At 35.7% G+C, this 26543-nt stretch overlaps 4 protein-coding genes across 4 annotated transcripts; 2 read left to right on the top strand and 2 right to left on the bottom strand.

Moving 5' to 3' along the window:
• Positions 1 to 3054: 3054 nt before the first annotated feature.
• LOC106175527 (uncharacterized) lies at positions 3055 to 3819 on the bottom strand. Its single transcript, XM_024074205.1, has one exon. The coding sequence runs from the start codon at positions 3817 to 3819 to the stop codon at positions 3055 to 3057; it is 765 nt and encodes a 254-aa protein (XP_023929973.1).
• Positions 3820 to 10047: 6228 nt separating this feature from the next.
• LOC106175512 (protein MIX23) lies at positions 10048 to 14327 on the top strand. Its single transcript, XM_013557558.2, has 5 exons — positions 10048 to 10233; positions 12374 to 12499; positions 12966 to 13112; positions 13242 to 13301; positions 13604 to 14327. Exons 1-5 carry the CDS (start codon positions 10171 to 10173, stop codon positions 13664 to 13666), a joined length of 459 nt encoding a protein of 152 aa, XP_013413012.1. The 5' UTR covers positions 10048 to 10170; the 3' UTR covers positions 13667 to 14327.
• A 2536-nt stretch (positions 14328 to 16863) lies between these two features.
• On the bottom strand, positions 16864 to 19172 carry LOC106162099 (uncharacterized). Its single transcript, XM_013539234.2, has 3 exons — positions 18569 to 19172; positions 17823 to 17910; positions 16864 to 17309 (listed from the first exon to the last, which is right to left on the bottom strand). The coding sequence occupies exons 1-3, from the start codon at positions 19020 to 19022 to the stop codon at positions 17090 to 17092; spliced, it is 762 nt and encodes a 253-aa protein (XP_013394688.2). The 5' UTR covers positions 19023 to 19172; the 3' UTR covers positions 16864 to 17089.
• Positions 19173 to 19252: 80 nt separating this feature from the next.
• Positions 19253 to 23461, top strand: LOC106162101 (ras-related protein Rab-39B). The gene is made up of 2 exons (XM_013539235.3): positions 19253 to 19623; positions 20150 to 23461. The coding sequence occupies exons 1-2, from the start codon at positions 19406 to 19408 to the stop codon at positions 20574 to 20576; spliced, it is 645 nt and encodes a 214-aa protein (XP_013394689.1). The 5' UTR covers positions 19253 to 19405; the 3' UTR covers positions 20577 to 23461.
• The last annotated feature ends 3082 nt before the right edge of the window (positions 23462 to 26543 follow it).

The following is a 26543-nucleotide window of genomic DNA, read 5'->3' as shown; positions in this document are numbered from 1 at the left end:
ATGGTTGTAAAACTTGTAAACGTACAAAAGGCTTCACGCCAATTTTCTGGTATATCATTATAAAACATTATAAATATTAAATATATTAAACCATACGTTGCAATATCGATTAACCCTGTAAACCTTGACTCATAAAACAATTTGAGCCCTGATTCACACATATTGTATAAAAGAGATAATTGACTTGTAAAACACTTTTTGAAAATGGTTTCTTTCCTCAGTTGTAAAAACTGATGTATGTATAAAGTCATTAACAAACTACAAAAATCGAGATCTTCTGTCCATAACAAAAGTGAAATGTTTCACAGCCAGAAACCGAAACAAAATCCCCCTTGTTAAGGGTCATTTTAAGGCTATGACCAGGTCAGTTTCTATAGTTTTCTATAAGTGGAGAGGAGACAGGTGAAACTTTTCCAAAACTGCGTGTCTCTTTGGTCAGTTGGCTACGGGGTATATCTTTACAGACACAAAGGTAAGAAAAACTTATATTCCTGGTGTTTGAAAATGGAACGCCTAAATAAAATGCGTTTCATATAAATAACCAGAGCACCCTAGGGCAACGACAAAGTCACGTTTAATTAAACTGAAAGGGAAATCCAGCACATAATTTGAATTTTCTGTCTCCTCCCCTTACCGCGCCAAATCCCGCCTTTTCCTCTGTATTGCCAAGCAGGTGACCCGGCAAATATCAAGTGACATGGCCACCATCTGCCGTTATTTTAACTCGCGAGACGATGCACTGTCAACAGAAACTGTACTTTAACAGGTGTCGGCGGGTTAAGTAGACAGCATTTGGTGGCATAATTACTATGCAAACATAATCTTAAGTTGAAATTAAAAATACTTTCAACTAAAAATTTCTTAACAAAATGAATGTTGATCACGATTGACTTCATTTTCCATCTTACATGGAGACCTTAAAGTTGCACATGATGGTTATTTCGATTTCGGACTTAGCAAAACACTCAACAGGTCTTGTAACGGACCACTGAAAATTCTAATTCATATTGTGAATAATGAGATCACTTCCTATGGAGCACTGAACATATCATAACATATCATACCATCATTCTTTGTCCACAGATAACCAGCTAAAATAAATTTTATCATCGCACTTTTATCCGTTATACACAAAAAAGGAAAAAAATACATATCAACGTATCCCGACAGATACGATAATCAATGTTTAAGTCAGGTTGGAAGCTTATCTATGTTATCTGCTGGGGATCTGCATAAAAATATACACGCAGGGCCAAGCGATTTAAGTACAAAATTCTGCTTCAACAAGGGATTACATCATGATTCAACATGGTACGTTACGGGAAGACATTGTTGCTGAGAGCCACGGGTTAAATAACCGTGTCACAAAAACCGACTTGTCATCTTTCTCATAGGACAGGTGAAACCCAGTAACGGGACCGTGCCGCAATCACCCTCATGTCACCTCCAGGCTTAGGAAAAATTGGTTCAACATATCAGTCGTGGGGATGATGGTGCCGCCGCTGGTGTTGTATCTGTCTGTCTGGATTTTCTCTCAATATGACCACCAAATCTGTGCAATAACTGCAAAGATACAAAAAAATTCAATACAATTTAATGATTTGTGATTTCATCGAGATGTTTTACCTTACGATTAGCCTTTCTGTAACGATGTCTTTAACATTTTTAAAAAATGAAAATTATAGATTAAAGGGCAGTTAAACACCTGCAATAAATAATTCTACTGACTTTATTTATCGACGTAGAAAAACATCAAACAATTTCAACGGTTGCCTGCATAAGCCCATTTTGTGTGAAACTTAATCAGCGGCACGGGCTGAAACCTTTTTATGTCCACAGAGGCGCGCGCCAAAATTGTCTGTGACGGTGAAATATTACACTACCTGCGCGTAACGTGCTTTTTAAAGAAGTCAGATTTCTTTAACAATTACTAAAATGTGGCAAGTAGACTGTGGGACAATGAAAGTTGTGCAGAAAGACAACTACCGCCAAGATATCTGGCGCCGGTTTTCCAAATAAGGGTATGAACACAAATTATTCGGGATACTTAATTGCATCGCTATGACAACGAGGCAGGTGAAACTTGTGCAAGGTAATTACGATTTCCCCGTTGGAGGAGGGAATTTACATACGTGCATTAATTGGCTGAAACCAACGTGATATCGGCGCAAGGAGAAGATGCTTCTTCTCAGATAGCACGGGGAAACGAATGCTCAAGGGTGTCTGACAAAATAACAATTACGCATCCCAATGCATTTTCATATTACGTTCTTGTACTTGATATAAAATACATTGCCGGATTATAAAAAAATGAGGCATTTCTAAAATCGATTTTTTTACCCGAGTAATATTTTGAGACAGATAATGGAAAAGTAGGCTACAAAAGAAATGTATTCGCGCTCACGTTTGATGGGCTTTGCGCGTGCCGTTAGGACAAGCTTTTCAACTTGCCATTCTAAAAGAAAAATAAAAAACGATTTAGACAAGAGGCTACTAAAGAGTGAAAGCCTTAGAGACCGTCATATTAAAATCCCAACTTTCAAAAATGTCGATTTAAATTAATTTTTATGGTAATTTGAAATGCAAAATAAAAAAAGTTTTGTTACAAAAGAATAAAGCACATTTTTTTCTACATAAACGACTACCGCAAGAATTATCAATATATTATCATTAAAGTGAACAGAATGCTGCATTGTAAACAAACATTTTTTGTTTGTTTCTATTTAATTTGAATTTATAAAGTTGTGTAATCCATACCTCTGAAGCTAGCGAGCTTTTGCATTAGAATGATTATCATGACAATTTTATGTTTAACGAAGAAGCGGAGCACTGGTTATATCATTAATAAAAACACATATTCATGAGGGTCGTCACTATATACATGTACGTTCAAAAATTAATATCATGCACATTAAAAACTACTGATCACCATCAAAATTCAAATCAAAATTAAATATGAATAAATATCTGAAAAACTTAGCCATTGGTTTTAACGATTATCGCGGATACAAACTATTACATCCAAAGACTTAAAAGAAAATATAAATTTGTACCTTAAAACAAGTTAGCAAAATCCACCAAATCCGTTTCATCCATGTTCATCAAATCCTCAGCAGACGAATCTGAAACTTGGCTGCTGTAGTCGGACGACAGGACAGATGATATGGAATTTGCGGGTGAGTTCGGCGTGGCTGGCACGTTTTCTTGTTGATAGCCCTCGGGAGATGTGCAAGTGTAATACATTGGCGGCATAAGACCAGGTGTTCGTGCTTGATTGGGGGTCGTCACTGGATTTTGCAAATTCTGAGGAAAGAAACTCTGTTCCTCTACGTGTGAGGAGCCCATTGAGGGATGGACTTGTATCTTGGCAGAATAATTCATACTGGACGGCACCCCAGACGACAAATCCGTTTGTACTTGTCCACTGAGAAAATTGTTGCCCGTTTCAGTTAGCAGATCTTCCATATATCTGATGTAATCTATGGCTCTTTTCAGTGTTTCAACCTTGCTCATCTTTTTGTTGTTTTGTCCATTTGGCAGATGTGATCGCAACACAGTGAATGTCTTGTTTATGTGTTTTACGCGATTTCGTTCGCGTTCGTTCCTTCTCATAACGGACCCTGTTTGCGTTTTTACGCCAGTAATTTTGTTCATATCTGAGCGCCTTTTGCAGCGTAAAGGTTCTGAATCCGGGTCCAGGTTTTCATTGCATGATTTTGTAGTGGGCACTACCATAGCTCCACTTTCGTTGGATTGGTACGGACTTCTTATAATTATGAAACCCTGTGAGAAAACCGGCGACGAGTTTCCGCACGACATTGTCTCTAAATTCTTGTGCATACTAGCGCTGCGCGTGCGAGTCGTGTGCCAGTTTATCCCGACAACCTCTCCTTATAAAGGAGGGAGCATGCGCGCGCGCCTTTTGAAGTAGTTTGTTCTGATGTTCTAATAGTGTCTGTGTGGATGAGTGATTCTGAATGCCGTCACCTGCCAGTAGTAGTTCGTGCTGTACTTAATCACCGACCGCAATGCAGGATGACGCTCCGCCCCGACTTCATCTACCTGTCACTGTGGTGTCAAAGACGTGCGCGCGGCGCGTGCCCGGATTCGTCAGTCTCACCAAGGATGATCATTATCTTCCCCGTGGCCCCTAACCCTTTGCCCTACCCCAATTATATGCAGGGGGAGATAAAGCACACGCTGGACTCATCTGTAATCGCTAGTGCTGCTACATGATTAAGCTACAACGTGTCTCATTACGCCCTCCAGCCAAGCATCAATCTCACAGAAAATCCTTTCTATCTGCGGTCAAACGTGGAAAAGCATAATAAAATTTAACCATACTCGTTTGCTCCCCGCTATCCAATACAAGTCGAATTAAGGGAGGTTTAAATCAACGGTTTAAAGCAAAAGGGACTTTTTATGTCCAAAAAAAAAAAAAAAAAAAAATGAAAAAAAATTGGTTGATAAATTTACTGCACTAATTTTGTAACAGAGTACTAGCGGAACCTGTGGTCAGAGTGTAAAACAATGATATGGTTTGGATTTAGTGATTCAATGAATGCAAAAGGTGAAGTTAGCATTGGTTATTAGTTTTATAAGTACATAAAAAAACTTATTGTGGAAAACTCAGTGCCACTTATCGCCTCCCATGCCTTTAACCATCGTCACAGATTCAGACCCGCTTAGCAAGCTCTAAAGAAAAGAATATGTGTCAAAACATTTTCTTCAATTTGCACAAGCGACGAGGCATGACTTGTGGTTTCGCTTCAAAGCAAGTCGAACCTGTATCATCGCAAATCGCTCAGTTTTTTTTTTTTTTTTTTTTTTTACGCGCACAGGCGTCAGTTGTTCGGTCTGCCCGGTCACGATTTATGGACCTTGAACAGAGGCAATCGTCTCCATCACGGCACTATGTACACGCGCTTCACAAGGCCAAGAACGGCACATCTGCAAGTTGACCACAGCCGTCACCAATTTCTCTTACTTATCTTTTATTTATTTCAGAAAGTGTCTAACGACCGTATAAAGAAGAATATGACCTTCTAGTCTTTAAATAATAATTTCTAGTCTTAATCGTTGGCTATCAAATTGCTCCGGCGTAACATGAAAATTTGATAACCCACTGAAATATGATATGTTGAAAACGAGCTTCGTTAAGTAAGGGAGAACAACAACAAAAACAAGTATAACAAAGATTAAACTACTTTAAGCCCCTGGGCTAAATCGCTCACACACGCGCATGCAAGCTAACGCACCTAAGTGCTTATTGCATTCGAAACACAAGTTTCGTGACGACATTCTTGACACTCATTTGATATGACGTAACACAGATCGATAATGAGTTACCAAAGTCTAAGAAATACAAATGTAAAAGAAGGAAACATGTAACATTTCGAGCACCTAGCCTGATTTTGAGATGTCACATACTCAGCGTGAAAGTCTCAAGCACCTGTTTTGTAGAACTCAGTAATGATAACCACCGTGTGAAACCCAGAGTGTGTCAGAAACAGTTGAAGAGGTGAGCACTGCTAATATTGAGATGCTCACCACTAGATGAGGTCCACTTAAAACAGCTGATGAGCACTTGAATTCTTGTGGAAAATTAGCCACGAAAATTTGTAAGACGCTGGATTACATCTGCGTTTTAGACGACGTTCGTGGGGTTCATCAATTTGCGAGTTGATGAAAAAACCTACAGACGATAGTTACATAATCATTCTCACAAGTCTTATTATTCTGATAGAGATATCAAAGTTAGCATCAACAAATGTTTTAAATGTTATAATGTATAATCGAAATAAAATATAAAGATTTATAAAGAATGATAAATATGATGAATAACGATTTATGAAATATAAAGTTTTTGGTCAAGGACAGAACAAGAACATAACAGCTTCAGAATCTCTTTAAAATCAGCTAAAAACTAAAAAGCAGAACAGATACGCATGTAGAATTGCTTACGTGGACGGTACCATACGTGTCAATTTAGCGTTGTCTAGATGGCCCATCTGCCCGGATACTTCAGTTACCTTGGCCTGTAATATACCCCTACAAAACACAGACATACGCTGCTGAAGTGACGCTTCTTTTACTATGCGCTTTTGTCATGGTCAGAGTACCTGTGCTAGACGAACACGAAAAAAGAAACAAAAGTAAACAGTAAACAGGCAAACAAACAAAGAACGAGGTAAAAATACAAATCAACTGACAAGCTAAGACGATAACAAACACTTAAAAGGGAAGAAAGAAATTCATAAAAGAAAATGGCGTGAAGGTGGGCCGATATATCCAATATCATAAAAAGAATCTTTTAAACAAGCTTATTCGACAATTGAAGTTCAACGCACCTAAGCTTTGTACAACTTTCACAGAATTTCGCAAATATAACGCTACTGTGTGTATTTTTGTCACAAAGGAATTCTCTGTTTTCACAAAGTGAGGGCAATTTTCGACACGATTCGCATCTTCCTTTGTCCGCTGAATGCGGGAAAAAATAACCGGCACGTATGACATGCCGCAAAACTAAGGAGAAGTGAGGACAGCAGGTGTTCTCCCTAAAATATACTATGGACAGTGTATTAAGCGTGCCATCTTCCTCAATGGGTTGCTATTAATATCAAGCATAGGTATTACCTGCCAAATTCAAAGTATTATCTTAAGTCACTGATCGTTTTAAAGGCGTCAATATTCATCTATTAAAGCTCAAGGGGAAATAAAATCAACATGTACAGTCAAGTTACCGCACGCAGAGAGAGAGAGAGAGAGAGAAACCTGGACAAAGTATTGAAACTAACTATTCAGTAAAATTGCAAAACATTTTCCAAATTAAAATAATTTTAAAGCAACCAGACTCAGGGTTAATTTAACATGTCTAATATTTCATGCCATGGCCCAATGTACATTGTAACTTCGCTCATTAATACTACTTCAGGGTTTTTCCTCTGTAACATTAGGTTCAGTTTTTGTTTTTTTTAAAAGATCTTTGTATCGCTCACACCAAAACTCTCATGCGTTTTTATTTAACTAACACCACCCTGTTACGTTCCTTGAAAATTTCAACAGATTTGCGTACCTCAAATGTTACCATCTTGATATTATAACAGGGGTTATTTAAGACGTTGTTCTTGATTAAAGGCTTCTTCCCGCCTGAACATTCCTGCCACACCCTCTAAGATCTTAAATCTATATTATACACCTACTGTGTTCTTACTGCAACTGGAAAAAGAAAGTAAAAGGAATTAAATCCTCGTAAGAAGTAATTTCCAAGTGATATCGCGGCGCAATTTGAGCTTTGGGTTCCATCACATCATTTTCCCTTTAGACAGAATCATGTTAGCGGAGACACCGCAGACTACCTTTGAATGATGTAAGCTGGTCTAAAATTGCTTTAAAATACCTCATTATGGGCAATAATGTGATTTATATCGTGCGTAATAATGTTATTGACTCGTGTTACTGGTAGGTGATGGCGCAGGTCGTGTTAGGATTAATAGCTAGCGGGAAATAACATGATTGTGGCCAAGAGACCGTAATTATGAAACTAATTTGCCACGACGATATGAAATTTAGTTGAAATTATACAGGAATGTTTCGGATTTTTGTCTTAATCATGTGAAAGGACTAACCGCCGTACCCTACTCCCTCCCAAAATGCAATACCGGAAATTAAGTTGCCTTCAAGTTACCCCACTTCCTGCCTGTCGTTGGCTTCAGGTGGGCTATGGTTGTTTATCTGAAGCATTACCACCCCCTCATATCCCAAAGTTATTTTGCGTTTTTGGCAGGCAGGTACTAGCCCAGTGTCACAACTAACATCCATCTTTCACAAAATATTTTTTTTATCATCAAACCAGGCTAAATTATCCTCAGGGCTGGACCTGTATAAATAAAATTATTGGTCAAATTCAATTTTTTTTAGATCGATCTTTATTTTTTGCAGGTGACCTGTTGACCCCAACGCTGTTATAATTTAATACGAATGATAAAGCCTTAAGGTTAGGCCTACTCAGAGAAACAATTTAGAAATTACGTGCTACAAGCACAATGCGAAGAGAGCGGACGGTGCAAAAACACAGCCTTTGGCATTCAATTAATGAAGTTCTTTTTTGATTAGTCTGATTATAGCAGTAATGATTTAGATATGACACGTCCCTCTGTTGAATGTTTTATGTTCGCCAACGGTATTATATTTGAAGGTGTCATTGTTAAATTAGCTTTCTAATCGAAGTAAATTAACCGTTATTTTTAAAAAATGATTTCAAACTCTGATTCAAGCAGTTTTTATTCAGAGGATAATAGATTTTTTAATTTATTTATAAAATATGAAGAGGATAAATTTGAAAGTTTAACTGAATCACTTTCATAGTATGTTTAACTATTTGGATCTCCGATTCGCCTATTAAAAGTTACTAAATTCAGTCCTGCACAGGACTCGTGGATTAAAGATAAGGAGTCAGAACCCAGTAAGAGACCTGTGACAAGCCATTTTATCCTCAGTGTTCTCTTCACCAAGGTAATACAAAAATAGTACCGGCGCGGGGGGAGTGGAATCTCAATGGGGGATAAAATCCAGGTACATGTAGTTGAGCGCCTCATTGTACCTGTACGTCTATAGGTAGCAGACTTTACTCTTGGTTAGTTAATCAGTCTGGGCTACGAAGACCCACCACTAACTACATATTAAAAAAAACTATAGGGTAATTCAGAGCAGAGAGCAGATAGAGGTTACCTGTTCTGTGTATATAACCGATTTAAACAACAAACGTTGACATCAGGTAAGCTTCCAATTGCAAGTAAAAATGCAGGCGGTCTCCAGTCGAAGCTAAATGGGCAACAGATCTGTGTAGGCTACCAGCAGGGGACTTGGTAGATCGCGTCGCATCTTAACTCTTAAATTATGTATCGCCGCCATATACAAAGCAAAGCACAATTAAGAATACCGTTCCCTCTCTTCATTGTGATCAGTAATTGTAGGCCCCTACATATTATATAAAACGTACCCATCAGCAGTCAATTTCAGATCTCACCGTGTGATTTTTGAATAATTGATTTTTGCTTCAATTTAGCTCGCTGGCTCTTTTAACAAATTGCTATGCAACAGCGCAGCAATCTTTTTGCGCGGACTTTCTGTCCGACAAGAAAGCATAAACACATTTTTACTGAAAAAAAGTCGACGGTCTTACTTCAGGGGGCAGACAGTTTTCCAGCTGCTATAATAACGCCTTTATTTTTTGTCAGTTCGTCTATGCGGATACAGACGAGAGAAAAAGGGCGATATTTCTTGTTTTTTAATTTGTCTTAACTGAATTTAGGATCCACTCATTATACAGGACTTAATGAACTGCAATCTGATCACGCAATTGAACGAGTTCAAAACACACAATTTAATGAGTTAAAAACAAGACCCGTGTTTCGACTGTGAACACATGGCAATTATGGGAAAATATCCACTCCAGTAACGAATCATAATAAAAAAAATAATAAAAAAAATAAAAAATATTTTTAAAAACAGCCGCCCCACTCTACAACGACTCCCGCAAGTGCTGCCAGATTACCATGTTCATCCGTCTGATAGCTCTTAGCTTAAAACTGAGAGGTATCAAGGTTTCAATGGGATTAATGTATTGGGAGTTGAAAGCGTCTTACTTCTGGAGTTAGGCCTTAATTGAGATGTTAGCTGTGAAACAAATATATGATATCAATATTGCAAGCACAGGTGAAGTCTGAGCAAGTTTTGGGTCACCAACATGCATCATTTTCTCTCTTGAGTACGAGTGAATGTGTGGTGCATTTTGACGATATAACCGAATAATTAAACGTCATGATCAAATAGCCTTTATAAGTGGATGTTTATAACGTTATATGGATTTCTCTTGAAAATGGTCAAAAATAGACCTAATCATGAATGCATCTGGGAGATGATCAAATTATTTTTATACTATATACCAAGCCTTACCCGTTGAAAATGTAGGCCTACTCTCGTCAACTTTGTCCCAATATTTGTTTCTCTTAAACTTAATTTGTTGCCAAAAAAAGCAAGCTGGGGTATGCTGCAACAACATGCATTTGACGCCTACGTAACGCCCTCTGCTGTCGATTCGTGTTTTAACAAACCCGTGCAGTGCTACCACCTATAGGTTAAAGCTCTAGAAACATACGGGAAGTTGTAATGGCGGCGTCCAGTAACAACGAAGCCGGGTCCTTGCCCTGCGATGATTTTTTACAGTTTCAGGTAAATTAAACTTTCATTATTCATAGGAAGTGTTGCTCAGAAAGAGAAGATTTATGTTTATAGTTCACAAGTTGTTTGTCACTGAACAGCGTTGGGACGAGGCTTGTGACCTGAGTCGTAAGTCGCACGTGTGTGCTAGTGGCTTCTTAAAGTTGAACTGTTCCAAGGTCAAAGTTATATAAAATAAAATTTCAGAATATGGATAGATGTAGTTTTTATCTGATATTCTTGCGTTACCTGCATTAACACTATCAACATACGTTGTAGTAACTAAGGTTTTGCGTGTAAATGTAACAACGAGTCTTTTTTATTGCGTAACTAGCTTTAAGTTAATGGCTTAGGTAACTTAAGTCGCAACTTAAGTCATTTTTCAGATATGAAGGTCTTATTTCTAAAGCTTCATAACTTCGTAATAACTTCAGAACTACAAAATTCAAGTGGCCCAATTTTGGGTACTTTTGTAGTATACCCCCCACCCTGTAACTTTCTGTAACTTTCACTTTTCAACCAGTTTTTTACATTGTCTTGTTCATCTATGTCAAAGCTGTTGAAATAAAATGCTTTTGTAATTACCTGTGGTCTTTTTATTAGTTTTAATCATGTTTAATCCAGCCCATTGAAATACAATTGTGAAAATCTACAATGCACCCGCAGTCAATAACTTGCCGAGTCTTCGTTGGCTAACTCTAAGGTAATTTTATGTGACGATATGATTGATACATTGTATACTTGGACTTCCTTTGTGAAATTATTATGAGCTGCTTGTTCTTGACATAGATCAACAAGAAAATGCAAAAAAAAATGTTTGAAAAGTGAAAGTTACAGAAAGTTACAGGGTGGGGGGGGTATACTACAAAAGTACCCAATTTTGATAGGTATATCAGAAAATTTTTCAAACTGATCAGAAAATTAAAATACTTATATCTTCTGAAAGGTAATGCAAAAATCAGATGAATTCTTTTGGAATTTTTAAAATATTCGTACAAGCAACAAAGATATTGAAGTTTTTTAACTGCAAAATTTCACCAAAACTTTTCAACTAAAGACCCGTGACCACTGACCAGCAGTGATCACTCAGCTGTAGCTGCAGCTCAAATTGCTTGTGACCAGTTAGGGCAATTAGGGCTCAATGTTAATCTAATGACCTGAAAACAAACCCAAATTGGCGACTGCACAAGCACATGGCTGGGATGGCTTCCTTGCAGATCATGTACTGTAAATATTGCGCATCAAATAAACTATACTTCGCATGGTTCAATATTCATAATTTTTCGGCATAATATTGCAAATTTCATGAACTTTACACATAATAAATTACAAAAACTTCCATGCAGTACTTATCTAAAATTTTTAACATTTTGTCGAGGCAAAACTTAAAAACGTCCTTAAATCAAAGTTCTCTAAGACTGCAACACGGAAAATCACGTGACCGGAATTAACTCTTTGATTTACAGCTTATCTAGTAAATGGCTTGTACTGTATTTGTTTATTTACATGGCGCTAAAAGAGAGATTAAAAAAAAAAAGGATGTCATCTAGGCGAGCTGTTAGCAGGCCAGTCTCAGTTTTGCACTTCACTGCCCCTGGATAGTTACTACTGTGACGCCCCTAGCTAATTGTGATATACCTAATTTTGATATCCTGGAAACACATTTGTTAATGCATAAATCATAGAATATAAGATGCAGTGTAAACTGTTACGTTCTTATTCATTCTTCAACCAAACTTTCATGTAATTCGGGTGTCTATTGAAATGAAAAATGAAAATTAAAACTCCTTTTTAGATATGTCCACTAGACAATTACCCATACAATTGCCAAGTTGCAACATTTTATTGAAAAAAAGAGATAACATGGAGAAAATTAAATGTTAAAGCAAATTTTTGAAACTTAATGTGAAATTTTACTTTGAACATCTGTTAAATCCATCATGGCTTTCAATGCATTTAACTGTTTTACTGGCTGGGTCAGGTTCAGGGTTAGGTGATTGAAAAGTTATAAATAAGGTTTTAAAAGGATTATTCATTATCATAATTGAGTGGTACCTACTTAATGCAACTAGTGAAAAGTATTTGTCACTCTTTGTACTGTATAGCTGTAGAATGAAAACAAATATGTCCAGCCAACTTCTTTCTCTTTCAGGATACCTTGAAACAGTGGAGAAATTTAGATGATCGCATCATCAGTGCGTTGAACAAAATCATTCCTACACAGTCTTTTTCTGGCCAAGTCGATGCAAATAGCCAGTGTAAAAAGCTTTATGATGAGGTATGAAATTTTGAAAATTGTAGCTAATTAAAATCGTACAAGGTTAATGTTTCCAGGGTTTCCCTGCTTGTTAATTACCTGTATGAGCATGAGGATACCACCATTTTGAGACAGTATGCAGTCAAGTTGGTGGGCTTATATTATCCATGGACACAAGTAAATATTAACTGTATAAAAAATCTTGAAAACTCAAGATGACTGAAGACTCAAGATTTTTTCTCTTCATTTTCAACCAGAAAGTAAAATTCATGCCTCATTATAGTGTAGTAGCTTTTAAGTTTTCAATGCATGGATAAAGAGTTACGTTTGGCTTGGAGAGTACATAATGGAGATAAAAATGCACAGAATGACTTATTATTTAGTCTCTAAGTCAAAAACTCATCATATACTCTTGAGCATGAAAAACCTTTTTCATATTTCAATTTTGAAATTTTGCCTGGATTCATGATTTTCTTTCATCTTTTAGTTGATTGAGGGGCATGAGATGAGGAATAAGGCCATCTTATACTGTCTGGAAAAGGGATCAAAAGTGATAGATGAGCTCAGACAACAACGTGCCAACAACAAGGACAACTTAGACTTACTGAAATCTTTACGAAAGCAACAGACACAGGTAAACATATTTTAGGAAAATATGTTAGTAATGCAACAATAGATGTGATACAAATTTAGATAGTATTTGATGCTACAAATGACGAAAAGATATGTCGTGTCAGTTTTTAATGTTTTGTATATCTTACAGGTCCGCCTTATACAAAATGAAGTAAATGTAGAAGAAGTTGTCAGAGATAGAACACTAAAGGTAAATTTATACATATGAATATATTTTCCCCCATTTCTTCGATAGCTTGTTAAAATAACTACTTGTCATAGTAAGTTCTAGACTTAAAGGCATAGTTAGCCATTTTTGTGCAGTAATAAAGCATGTTTGGGATTGAAGACCATATTTGGACTTGATAAAACATGAACTTTTAATATGTAGATTAAACCAGTTCAGACACAAAGAAAGTTTTTTTTTCTCACAAGTCCTTAAAAATATATCAAAAATTCATTTTATAACTTTTGAATGATTATATAAGTAATGAGTTTCATTCTCTTTTGTAGGTATTTTATGAACGATGTAGGGACTACTACAAGCCACCAGAAAAACCATTTGGAGTGTCGTGACAGAGACTTAGTTGTAGTCTTTTTTTCACTTGTTATCCAGATGTAGTTTGATGCATTGGAACATTTTAGAATTATGCACACTGAAATAACAAAGTTTTTGGCTGTGCACAGAAAAGAGACCAAATGAGAAACAGAACTTTTTTCAAGTTGTTTGTACAGTACCTACCACTACTACCTAAATGGTGCAACTATCAAAATTGGAAAGCTAGAGTTAATTGAATTAAAGGGATAACAGCTGTTCATATGAGATTCATACATCATTGTAAACAACTCATAGAAATATTATGAATTCTATTTTACCACCTTGCTAACTACTGGACCACGTGGACCATCACAGATGCCTATACTATCATAAAAATCTCTTAAGAGATAATTACAAATAGCCAAACTTTTTAGAAAAAAAACAACTAACTTTGAATGTGGGAATGGACTTGTTAATCATCAGTAAGTATGGGAAAATTGTTATTTACCCCAGAAATTTTTTTATGGCCAAAACAAGGAGTTGTTATTCCTGTAACTGATTTTTTTTTTTTTTTTTTTTTGTTTTTTGTTTTTTTTTGAGTTGGTTACTTATGCTGGCTAAGGGTTTGTTTAAAGCAGCCAATTTAATTAGTTGAAGAAATGCAATACCTGAACAGAAAATAAATGAGGAAAGATAGTACCATTGCCTTCAATATGTGAATTGATCCTCTACAGAAAAAACAAATGTTGGGTCTTCTATCTTAAACATGCTAAGAATTTTCATGTACAGACACAGATGTGTCTGTACATATTGCTGTCACCTGCGTCTGTCGGCGCCGTCGCCATTGGTGCCGTGCACTTTCATTGTAAACACGATAAGTAGAAGGCAGTTTTACTTTTTTGGCTTTATATTTATAGAGCTGATGAATATTTATGAAACACAGGTCAATTATTGTAGAAGTTATGCTGTTTTTTCACTTTTCAGCATATATGCAACACTGTAAACACATTTCAAAGAAAACCGATAGGCTTGTTGTCATAAAACTCACAGGAGTAATCAATCTTTAAACACAGGTCATATTGAAAAATCAGCATGATTGGGCCACTATTTTAGTAGTTATGCTTATTTTTCACTTTTCATCATACATGCAACACTGTAAACACAATATAAGAAAAACAAATAAGCCAATTGTCATGAAAATCACAGGAGTGGTCAATCTTGCTAAAACACCGGTTGAGTCCGAAAATCAGCATAATCGGGCCATTATTTTAGAAGTTATGCTGTTTTTTCACATTTCCTCAGATTCAATTCTTAGGCATGTTAACAGTCTCATTATTAAACTAATAAGATACGTAAAAGTGTTTGTTTGACATTTCCTGCATCTTTACAACATTGTTAGTTGATTGTGTAAAAATGATGGTAAACTTGTTATCGTGTATTGTGTAATAAAGTTTCAAAAATGGAAATAAACTCATATCATTGCAGTTTGTCAGATTCAATCATTAACTGTGTTCAGAATCTCAGAATGGAGGTAATTGGACATTTAACACTGTTCTATTGATATTTTTCCCATCTCATCGATTTTCTTAGTTGATCATATAAAAATGGCAGTAAACTGTTAGTTTTGTTTTATGTTAAAAATTGTTAAAAATGGGGGAAAAACCATTTCAGAACACTGCTGTCTTATTTACATTTTGGCATTTTCAAGTTGTGATTTGAAGTTCCATGGGCCTGAAGACCTTTGATAGTCACATTTTCTGAATATCCGTGATACTTATATTTTATTATTAAAAATCGATGGTCATTATGCTGTTAAACATTATGTAATATTGCATCAAAATTTGAAGAAACATCCATTTTGGGCACAGCTTTCATGATGACCATTTTAGGAAAACCACGTCACTCACTGTTCTCAAACTTACAGGAAAGAAACATGGGACTGAAATACAGCTTCAGTAGGCAATGCAGTCTGTTTGGTAATTCTTTCTGGCAGTTAAACAGTTTTTTTATGAAAATTTAATTTTTCACATATTGGCAATTTCAAGGTTGACTTATAACCTCCAAGGGCTTGAAGACCCATGCTAGTCACATTTTCTGATGAAAATCCATGATATGTATATTCTATCATTAAAAATTGATGGTCATTATGCTGTTAAGCATTATCATGTTATATTGCATCAAATTAGAAGAAGAAAACACAATTTTGGGTGCTGCTGCCATGATTACCATTATGGGAAATCCATGTTACTTATGATTGTCAAACTTTCAAAAAAGAAACACAGGACTAAAATTCAGCCCGAGTTGGAAAAGCAGTCTAATTGGCTTCTTTATTTGGAAGTAATACTTTTTAGTGACATATTCATTTTTATTGTGTTGGCATATTCATTGTGGGACTCGGAGCTCCCATGGACATGAAGCAGAATGGTAATCAAATTTTCCACATGTCCATGCTATTTATAGCCAATAATCAAAAATTGGTGATAATTATTCTGTAATTTATTATGTAATGTTACATCAACAAAATCTTTTTGCACTGCTACTCCAAACATTATGAAAAGAAAACTGTTCCTTATTATTTTTTTAACTTACAAGTATGATTTTTAGGATTGGCATGCAGTCCAAATTAGAAAGCCAGCTCAATTGGGTTATCATTTATTATTAAATTTATGCAATTTTGTGTGAAATTTTAATTTTTCTCATTCTGGCATTATCAAAGTGTGAACTTGAACTCCCATGGGTCTGAAGCCTTATGCTTGTTACACATTTTACTTAAATTGATATTACCTGTTGAGCATAATAAAAATTTGATGTTGAATTTGCAGTTAAGCATAATGTACTTTGGCATCAAAATTGACAGTAGCCTATTTTGTGCATTGTTATTGTCTGCTTTTTGTCTGTACATTTGACAGCTTTGCTGCCTTGTTTTATCCTCCGGTAACTGACTGACGACTCAAATTTGCTTTCTAAGGATGAATAGCTCATTTGTTCCAATGCACAAATTGATCCTTATATCAAGCACATCTTGGGGCAGATTTGAAATTTTCAGGTGTTATTTTTCACGTAAATGAAATCACCATAACAGTTATGGGAAGCCCGTAACTATGGGAATATTGGCAAAATCTATAATCAAATTTAGGAAAACAAAACAGATTTTGCTTATTTTGTCCCTGGAACAGCCATTATTCCTTTTTCCCTCCCTTCAAATTTCAGAACAGTATAACGAATAAACACATCAAAATTTACATAAAACTTTATTGAATAGTCATTATTGCTTATCATTTTCTTGAACGAGCTTTCCTCAAAGACATCACAATTTTTACAATATTTTGAATTTAAGCTAAGACACTATTCAAATCAATGAAATAGATAATAATTACAACTTCCAAATGATTAAAAAGAGAAAGCCTTTGCACTGTTTACAAATCGCACGGTTCATAGTTGGAAGACCTTTATTTAACTCTTCATCCCAATACATAATTATTTTCATCCATGTCCTTCACTAAATCACAATCTTCTGGGCCTCCAGTCAACCATATAATAAACTTTGTGTACCTCACAAGATTTATATAACGCTTTCTCAAACAGTAATCAAGAAATAAAAAGCCTGCATAGATCCAAAATGCACTCCAAAACATAAGTCTTGCCATGAGTAATGAATGTGCCTCTTGCCAATATGCATGCCTAAAAAACAAAATGAAATTTTGATTAGATTATAACAGTGAATTTTTTTTAAAAAAGGGAGGACACTTTTTGTAATTTACACAGACAAATGACCAGAAATAGATAAGTAACAAGACAAACGGCTCTCTCTTAAGAGGTTTCCCCTTAAGAGGTCTCCCCTAGACATCACAGAATCAGTAAAACAATTTCAGGAATGTATATAAACCTATATAGCCAGACAAGTGCTTTGCCTTTCTTTAACTTTTAACATTTTAGCAGGCCATTCTGGAGTATTTGGGTAAAATATGTTGGACAGAAAATTATTATCATTATATTCTTTCTTAATTACTTTAGAACATGTAAAAAAATGGAATTAGATACAAAAACACCTACCAACCAGCAACAAGGCTAATATGTCACAGTTTTCAATTAACTGTAGTAAGTGCATGGCGACAACTACAAGTAACGCATGTGATGGCAACATGTACAAACACACTGTGTCTGTACATCAAAAAGGACCTAAAACATACTTACGTTACTTCATCTGGTACATCTCTGATGCTTTTATACCTTTTCAACCAAACCAGACTCCATTTGTTCACTTTTGAAAGTTTTCTCCGAGCTGAAAATAGAGTCGAAAATAATTATTCTAAAAAATTTAAAAAGTCAATAGGATTTTAAAGCACCATCTTTGTACCAACAGATTTTTCACATCTGCATGCAAGCTGTTCTTTATCTTCAACATTGGCCCTTGACCAAATATCTCAAACACATGCTTTTTAAGTTTTACAGGTTAGTCCACTGCTTCCTTGACTGGTTATGAATCCAAAAGTCAGGTAAAGCAAGTGGATGGTATATGTAAGAAAGTAGACTTGAGGTAAAATTTGTCATATTTTATTTTTGATTTTGTCTTTCCCACTGGTGACAACTCTCATTCTGCATCGAATATATATATATATATATATATATATATATTGGTTATATTAAAACAGTTAAAAATATACTACCCACATTTGAAAAAAGTCCCAAAAACATTATTTAAGTCTACCTATGATATCTTGCAAAGCTAATTAGTTTTCTCTATTTACAGAAAAAAATGAAAAAAACCTCTTAGACTGAAATATGAGAAATGGGCTGCCTTGGCAGAGGTATGCGCTCTCCAAGGGCGATTCTCTGTGTGATATTCTAGTTTTTAACATTACAGTGAGAATTGACAAACTTTCTCTAATTATCATTCGCTTAACAAATGGAGCCGGATGCATTCCGACAATGACACTAGCCTTTAATTGCTTTATCTACATTCTCATCAGACACTGGATGTAATCTTTGCTTTGGCGCTCCAGCTTTCCATCCAAACGACTCCTCCTTCTTCTGCCACTCTTCGTAATAATTTTCTCTGGTTGTCTGTTTTTCCTGCAGCAATTCTTGATCTCTCAATTTCTCCTCCGGATGTTGTTGTACTTGACCAAATTGCTCGTCTGTCTGGGTATCGTCCATTATGGAATCACTATGATCCCATTGTTTCCTGTTGTTTTCTGTTTCTTTACTTTCTGGTGATTCCACTTTTTGAAAATGCGCATGATAAACCACAAAATTTCTCTGCATCTGTGAGGAAACCTTGGGCAACAAATGCGATTTTGTACGAAGTACCTGTACCCCCGGAGACAATGTAAAACGTCCAGACCAAAATTTACAATATGCAAATATACCGATTCTTCGTAAGTTACCAGCCATTGCCAGTTGCCTTTCACAATGCGTTGTAAGCCGAATGCTTTATAATGGTGGGCAATTTTCACTTCTTTAAACCCCACGTTCTGTCTGATCACGGATCAACAGCCTCGCCAAACACATAAATATTGGTTTCGACCTTGACCGCCATGTTTTAGAGCTCTGCGTATTGATTGGTTGAATTTGGTTGAACCAGCCTATCCATAGAGACTTTACAAACCAGAAAGCAATGTCACGTGACCATAATAACGTCACGCCACAGAATAACAACATAGATGGATTGTGGTTGACAGTTGCATTCATCTGAACATATATCCGCGTTTCATCCCAATCTGTAATACTTTAAGTTGCCTTCAATACATCAAGAAGGCAAGAATTTTATCGAAGAAATGGTTGAACCAATATTCGAGTATCAATTCCGTCTGATTTTAATAGGAGACAGCACAGTTGGCAAATCTTCCCTACTAAAATATTTCACAGAAGGAAAATTTTCTGAGGTTTGTGATCCTACAGTGGGAGTTGATTTCTTTGCTAGGCTTATTGAGGTGAAACCAGGCGTTCGTGTTAAGCTACAGCTTTGGGACACTGCAGGACAGGAACGTTTTAGGTAAGCATGGTAGATAATTATAGGACACTTTCTTTGCAGCTAAAATGTAATATATGATATGCCCTTTGACCTAAATTTATGTTCCATCCATAAGTAGAGCAGATGTACATGTACCACAGTTCTTGCTTTAATACTTGAAGCAGTTTTGTGTGTGATACAAGTTCATGTACAATTTTAGTGTAGCAGTAATGCATTGAACAACTAAAAGTTTTGCATAGAAGCTCGCACTTTCCAAGGTTTTGTAATAAAACAGTGAATTGTTTGCAATCAGGTGATCTAATTTATGATTTTTAAGATCAATATTTGAAGTGGACCAAACTAAAAATATTTTAGTTTACTGCATGTTAAATGACTACATAGCCACAAATGTGTACAGTACAATCCACGAAAATGGCTTGAAAGATATGGAGCAGCTTACTGATTGTAGCTTTTTCACAAAACAAAATGTATGTAGACATATATAGTCATAAATACACTGTATAAAGGGTTAACAGCATATTGATACAAGGCATCATCCTTTTTTCAGGGCTATTACAAAGTCATACTATAGAAATTCTGTTGGAGCTCTGCTTGTCTATGACATTACGAAGCGTGTCAGCTTTGAGAATCTCACAGGATGGTTAGAAGAAGCAAGACAGCATATAGAACCCAACAAGGCAGTCTTTCTTGTAGTGGGACATAAAGCAGATGCTGAGGAAGACCGTCAGGTGACAACAAGAGAAGGAAAGCTTTTAGCAGAACACAATGGCCTGAAGTTTCTTGAGACATCTGCTGTAACTGGGTTGAATGTAGAAGAGTGTTTTTTGACTGTTGCCAGAGATGTTTATGAACTTCTTGAACAAGGAAAGATTACTGTGGAAGAGGGTTGGGAAGGTGTAAAGAATGGATATGCACGCCCTAGAGAAACTTTTCATGTAATGGAAGGTGAACCAGAGGGTGGAGGATGCTGTTAAATTATTTGAAGTATTTGTGTAGTATTTGTGATATTGGGTTTGTCAAATATTCATGGTACTGTTCATACATGTACCAAGTTGTACAAGCAGTATTTATTTTTCACACTTGAGTCCTGTTTCCTATTTATGCATACTGTAAAAGAATCTGCTTTTTTAAAGTTCTACAGAAATTTGTTTCAAATTACTCATTTCTGTAGAGGAAGTTAAGCTGAACTATCCAAAGCAAGTAATACTCAAATGTAGCTTGAAACCAAGAGAACCTAGATTATTATCAGTTCAAAATATGACATCATGGTGAAAATTGGGCACTATAACTGAATGGTTTACTATGGCTTTAAGTTCAAGCATGTTAACTGATGAAAGATTTATGGGCATTGCCAGGTGCTTCAACTTATCAACCAGATAATGCAAAATGCCCATGTGCTGTGTGTGGAAATGCATGTTCAGGTGTGTACATCAAATCCCTTACCATATAACAACATATCATTTAAAGTTCAGTGAGTTACTGTAAAGGAAAATATTCATAAGATATAACACTTTTGCAGATATATTGCTGTACACATTTACAAGGATTGATCTGGTTTTGCTTAGATTATAGGGTTATACACATTGCAGTGCACCAATATGTGCAAGTATTTTAATGCAGTGCAACAAGTTCATGTTCATAATGAATTTGTATGGTATGTACAGGGACTCTTGCTGAATGCAGATTTACAGACTAACACACCTCCTGGTGTTGAGTACAACATAGATAAGCTGGTGATTATGTATGCTAGAAACAAGATGAGGTGTGTTAGTCTGTTAATCTGATTGCATTCAGCAAGAGTCCCCATGGAGTGAGTGCATACTAGCAACATTATAAATGGCCCTTTAGATCAAAAAATTACTCTTAGGAGTTTTTCATGACTACCATAATGGTAAACCAAAGAGATGTTCATGTGTAATGTTATAGTTCACCAAAGTCCTTGAATTCCTGTTTTTTCTGAAAGTTTGACTACATGCAGTGTTTGTTTAGTAAAGATTGTATTATTGATTGCATAATAATGCAGAGTAAATGAACAGAGGTAAAATGTTTGCTACCATCTTGCTCTAAGACAAGTAGGAATTTGTATTCAGTTGTATAATTTAAGTATGAACAGCTAGATACATTTGGACAGAGGCAGATGGGGACATGCTCTGTGTGGATAGTGTACTTCATGCATGCTTCAAACCCTATATTAAGAAAGTTAACTGTGTCAGACCCACTTCATCCCACTGAACTGGCTTTTGGCGTAACTTGTTATAAAAAGTTGATATATTTCCTGGCTTGGATAGGAAAAATCTGAGAAGGCTGAAGTTCAGATTGTGTGATGACTGTTGTAAATGGGAAGGAAATAGTTTTCCTGTATACAGCTATTGTTACCTTTGAATGAATGTTTTATTGAATAGGTTATTTTGTATGTTTCCCTCTCAAAATTACAAACAGGAAGTATTGACAAGGAACCTAAAGTAATGTTTTTCTCAAGGTTTATGCCAAATGTTTTTTCCTGGTTTTTATAGTAAATTAAGATAATGTAGGTAATCTCTTTAGCTGAATGCAAAGTTGATGGTCTATAATGGCATTTAGACTTGTAAATAATTGCACAGTGCACAGCCCACATGGGTGTCCCATGTAGATGTTTTGAATTTTTTTATACAACGATAGTGCAATAGGTCATGTATTATGAGTACATTTGTTTATTATTTATTATATTGTTATTTAGGTTTTGAACCTATCTTGTATTTATTGTCACAGCTTACATTTTGGAAGTCCATCATGCACAGTAATTGTTAGCCCAGGAAGTATGTGTTATCTTGTTTAATCTTATATAAAGATATTGTGGAGTGTACAATGGATGTTGTATGAAATGTTAACAGACATCAAATGTTAATTGGACATTATACGTCATTAACTTTTTTTTGGGGGGAGGGGGGGTTGGTAGAGATGGTCATTCAAATTCAAACATATTACTATCGTATACCTAATTTTACAAAAAAATCCTTGTCCTCCTTGATGAAAAATTTCTATTACTTTTAAGCTTAATTTTGTGATATGATTTTGTCTTTCAAAAAAGTGCCACATTTTTTGTCTTATTATTGTTTTCCACCTTACCTTTTATCTTTTAAGAGTAAAAATTACGTAAGTACATAGTTTTGCAATTGGCTTTCTAAGTTTCATTACCTAGTGCATTTAAGGCTGCATTCAGAACAGTGGACTAACTAGTCCGAGGGTCAAATGTGGCCAACCCACTTGAATACTTCCCCAAGGGGAATCATTTCAGTGTCTGTTAGCTGATTAGACGGCACATTTTTTAGTGGGTCCCCATATTTGACCCACGGGCCAGTTAGACCCCATTCCCAGAGATTAGATCGACCTAACTCCTAGGGGGTTCATGCTAAATAACTGTCAGCCGAGCGGGCACGAAAGTTAATTACCCCCTTACAGCTTGTAGTAGGCGGGACGGACATTTGAGTCTGATTATTTGACAGTAATCTAGTGCGACTCCCCATGGGGATAGATCGATCTAAAATCTATGGGAATATGCCCTTAGTCCTCTGTACTGAATGTAGTCTTATGGAGTCTTGATGCATTTTAAAGGTGTTCAATTTTAAATGTTATAACCTTTTACATAAACATATCAATTTCATTTAAGATAAAGCATGTTTATATAGAGCTGTTTGTCACAGCTAAGGTTCATATTCAGGCAGATTGTCATTTGGTGAGATGCTGAAATGCAAACTGGCATCTCACTATGGAGAGATTAACATTTTAAACATTCAAAAACCCAAATCCCTAGCTGTAAGTTTAAACTGTATCTTTATTTATTTTGTCCATAAGAGCTTAAAATATAAAACCAAAAACTTCATTCTTTGTTATTATTTGTGTATAGGCGTTGAGAATTGGGAGACGGAGCAATATCAGGTGAAGAAGAGCTTCTGCTGCACTGGATCAACGTTGGCACACTTCCTCACTCAATTTTTTTTTTTTTTTTTTTTTTTTTTTTTTTTTTTTTTTTTTTTTGCAGCGCGTCGTTCCCTATAATTAATGCAGCATTTCCATGATGGGCATATTCGCAAAAGTATGTGACAAAATATGTTTTGTTCGCCTAGAGTTGTGGACGAAACCTAGAAAGCAAGCAGGTGCACAGTACTACACAGTCTAGTCTTTTTCTGATGGCACTCAATTATACCTTAACTGTGATAGGCCTATTCATAAGCTTGAGGGTGCCAAAATTACAATGACAAATGCCATTTCAAATTAACTACGATGCATGATCAGAAGTAAATTAAAATTAAATGGTGGTAAAACAGAATTTATGGTTATCACCCCACCACGCTTTCAACACTTAACTGAAAGACTATCTCTACAAGTCGGATCTTCAAAGTGGGCGTTTTACCCCAAGCGAAAGATAAGGAGTTTTACTTCGCTACCACCTTAACCATGGATAACCATATAGCCAATGTAAAAAAAATCCTGCATGTACATTTTGTATTATATCAGAAACATCAGCACTTTGGGCAATAATCTTACCGCCACTGCCACGGCCATCCGTGTCCTAGTAACGTCAAGGCTTGAATACTGCAAGCCCTTGCTTCATGGTTGCAGAAAAGAGAGAACAAAGAAACTTCAACGCATTGAAAATATCCCAGCCCGTCTGCTTACTCGGACTACTATGGAGAATCACATGACACAGGTTTTATAAGAATTTCACTGACTACCTGTAAATGCACAGATTTTATTCAAACTTTTAGAATACATTCATGCTGCTTTTGTGGACTTTTACAGGATTATCTTTGTAAACTTTTATCTCATTACTCACCAAATGACACGTTAAGACCTAAGGAACAGTTTTTTATTAAAACCTTGAAACATTTGGACAAAAGCTTTTGAATACGCGGCCCCGTATGAATGGAATCAGTTACCAGAAGAAATAAGAAATACAAGTTCAGCAGATGATTTATAAAACTTCTCTTTTGAATAAGTTATAAGATTGGCCATCTTGTACAAATACAAAACATTATAATTGGAAATTTTTCTGTTATAATTGGACATTTCTCTCTTTACTCTTAATACCATACTTACTAGATAAAAACTAATCATTTTAACTTTGTATTTTAATTGTATTTGTATTTGTTAAGTCCACAGAACATTTTTCATGGGTTTTAAACTCTAAATAAATATATCATTATTATAATTATATAAAATGTTTGCGTGGTTTTCTTACTAGCTTGATAGAAGCAATTGTCTAAAGATTCACATAAACTGGACACTCTGCTCAGAAGTCAATGCATAGAATGAACAAAATGGCCAAACCGCATGAGTAGTCCAAAAAACCACATAAGAATTTTTCATAATCATTGGAATAAATAAATAAGATGGCAACTATAAACTACTGGCACAACACAAGGCAAACCAGACTTACACACCAAGTCACCGAAAGGCGATTTAAATAAAATGAAATTTAACCTTTCTAAACAAAACGCACACAGTTTAATTAAATTGGATTAGTCCTAAAATTACTTCAAATTTATATACAGTTAAAATAAATTTACCCCCATTATGCACACCTTTGTCTTGCGTCAAACGCTTTTACATACTCTCCGAATACATTGTAATACCTGAGTGGTGCAAGAGTCGCAACCGTCTCAGCTACAGCAATCACACCATACCAAAGGTGATAGGAATGGAAGCGCAGCCTGTTTCCCAATACTTCATCACTTTGAACAAGGGGCGTTGATGACCCTGACACTTCCGGCTAACCTTAACATGTGCAAATTACATGATGCACCGGTCTTCCCATTCTAGGACTACCATTTATATCACACCAGCCTACTTAGATTCACATATGCTGTTGAACCCCCATTTCGCCAAATTCACAGAGATGACCAAACATCATAAGTTTAACATTAAAATTATGGTTCAGTCAAACAGAGACCCTGGACCCACCCCTATACGATAATTTAAAATCTATTAAGTGTGCCCGTAAGATATAGCACAAGTGCTGAGCTTACTGATGCCCCATTTTTGTTTTTCATAAAAGACATCCCATACACACTAAAATCGGGCGACAAATAGACAATTAGTTACTCTACTCTCTGACCACTAGAGATCTGCTAGTAGTCTGTTACAAAATTATTGTATCGGACTATACTTTAATTTTTTATACTATTTTAGAGGCCCCCGATATCAGAGGATAATGTAACTCCGCGAACATATTATTTAAAGTGTTCTGTGTGCAAAATGTGCAAAAAAGATACTAAAATTATATCTCTATTCTACGTAAAGTTTTAGAATTTTAAAAAAATAAGAATAATAATGTTGTTGGAGGTTTAAGGCGGATTGTTTGTCTACAGTTCTGTCGAATTGAACATTAGATAAATATCCACGGTTAATTTTTCAGTCGCATTTTTCTTTTTTCTTTTTTTTTTTTTTTTTTTTTGGGGGGGGGGGGTATCAATAGCCGAATATATCGCCATTTTCAAATCTTAAAGCCTCATTAACACACAATGGATCTCGGCCACTTTGAAGTAAAACAGATATACCGTTTGACACTTAAGGGACGGCTTCGCGAGTCTGTGTCTGTTTTTAAAAAGTTGAAGGTGTGCTTTCTGCGATTGAAATTGTTATCTAAACGAATACACTGTATGTTATTTTTAAGGAGATTAACAACAAATTGACTGATCTCCACTTTTATTTCTCTAACAGATATCTGGAGTTTCCACAGTACGGGCTAAAAGTTATTTTTAAATATCTTTATTCTCATAAAAGGTTAAATACTAGTTGCAGTATAAATAAAGGTGGCAAGTCGCCGAAGCATTATACGCTCGCCTAAGAAATATCGTCATAAAATTAGATAATGAAAAAATTAAAAAGAAAAATGAAAAATATTCAAAGAAAAAACGAGTAACGATGACATGAAGTGACATTTGAGAGGAGGGAGGAACAGG

Source organism: Lingula anatina, chromosome 1, assembly GCF_051362555.1.
Source record: "Lingula anatina isolate TDL-2025a chromosome 1, LinAna3.0, whole genome shotgun sequence".
In the NCBI taxonomy this organism is placed as follows: domain Eukaryota; kingdom Metazoa; phylum Brachiopoda; class Lingulata; order Lingulida; family Lingulidae; genus Lingula; species Lingula anatina.
The sequence above is the reverse complement of the archived record's forward strand: the minus strand, read 5'-3'. Positions and strand labels throughout refer to the sequence as shown.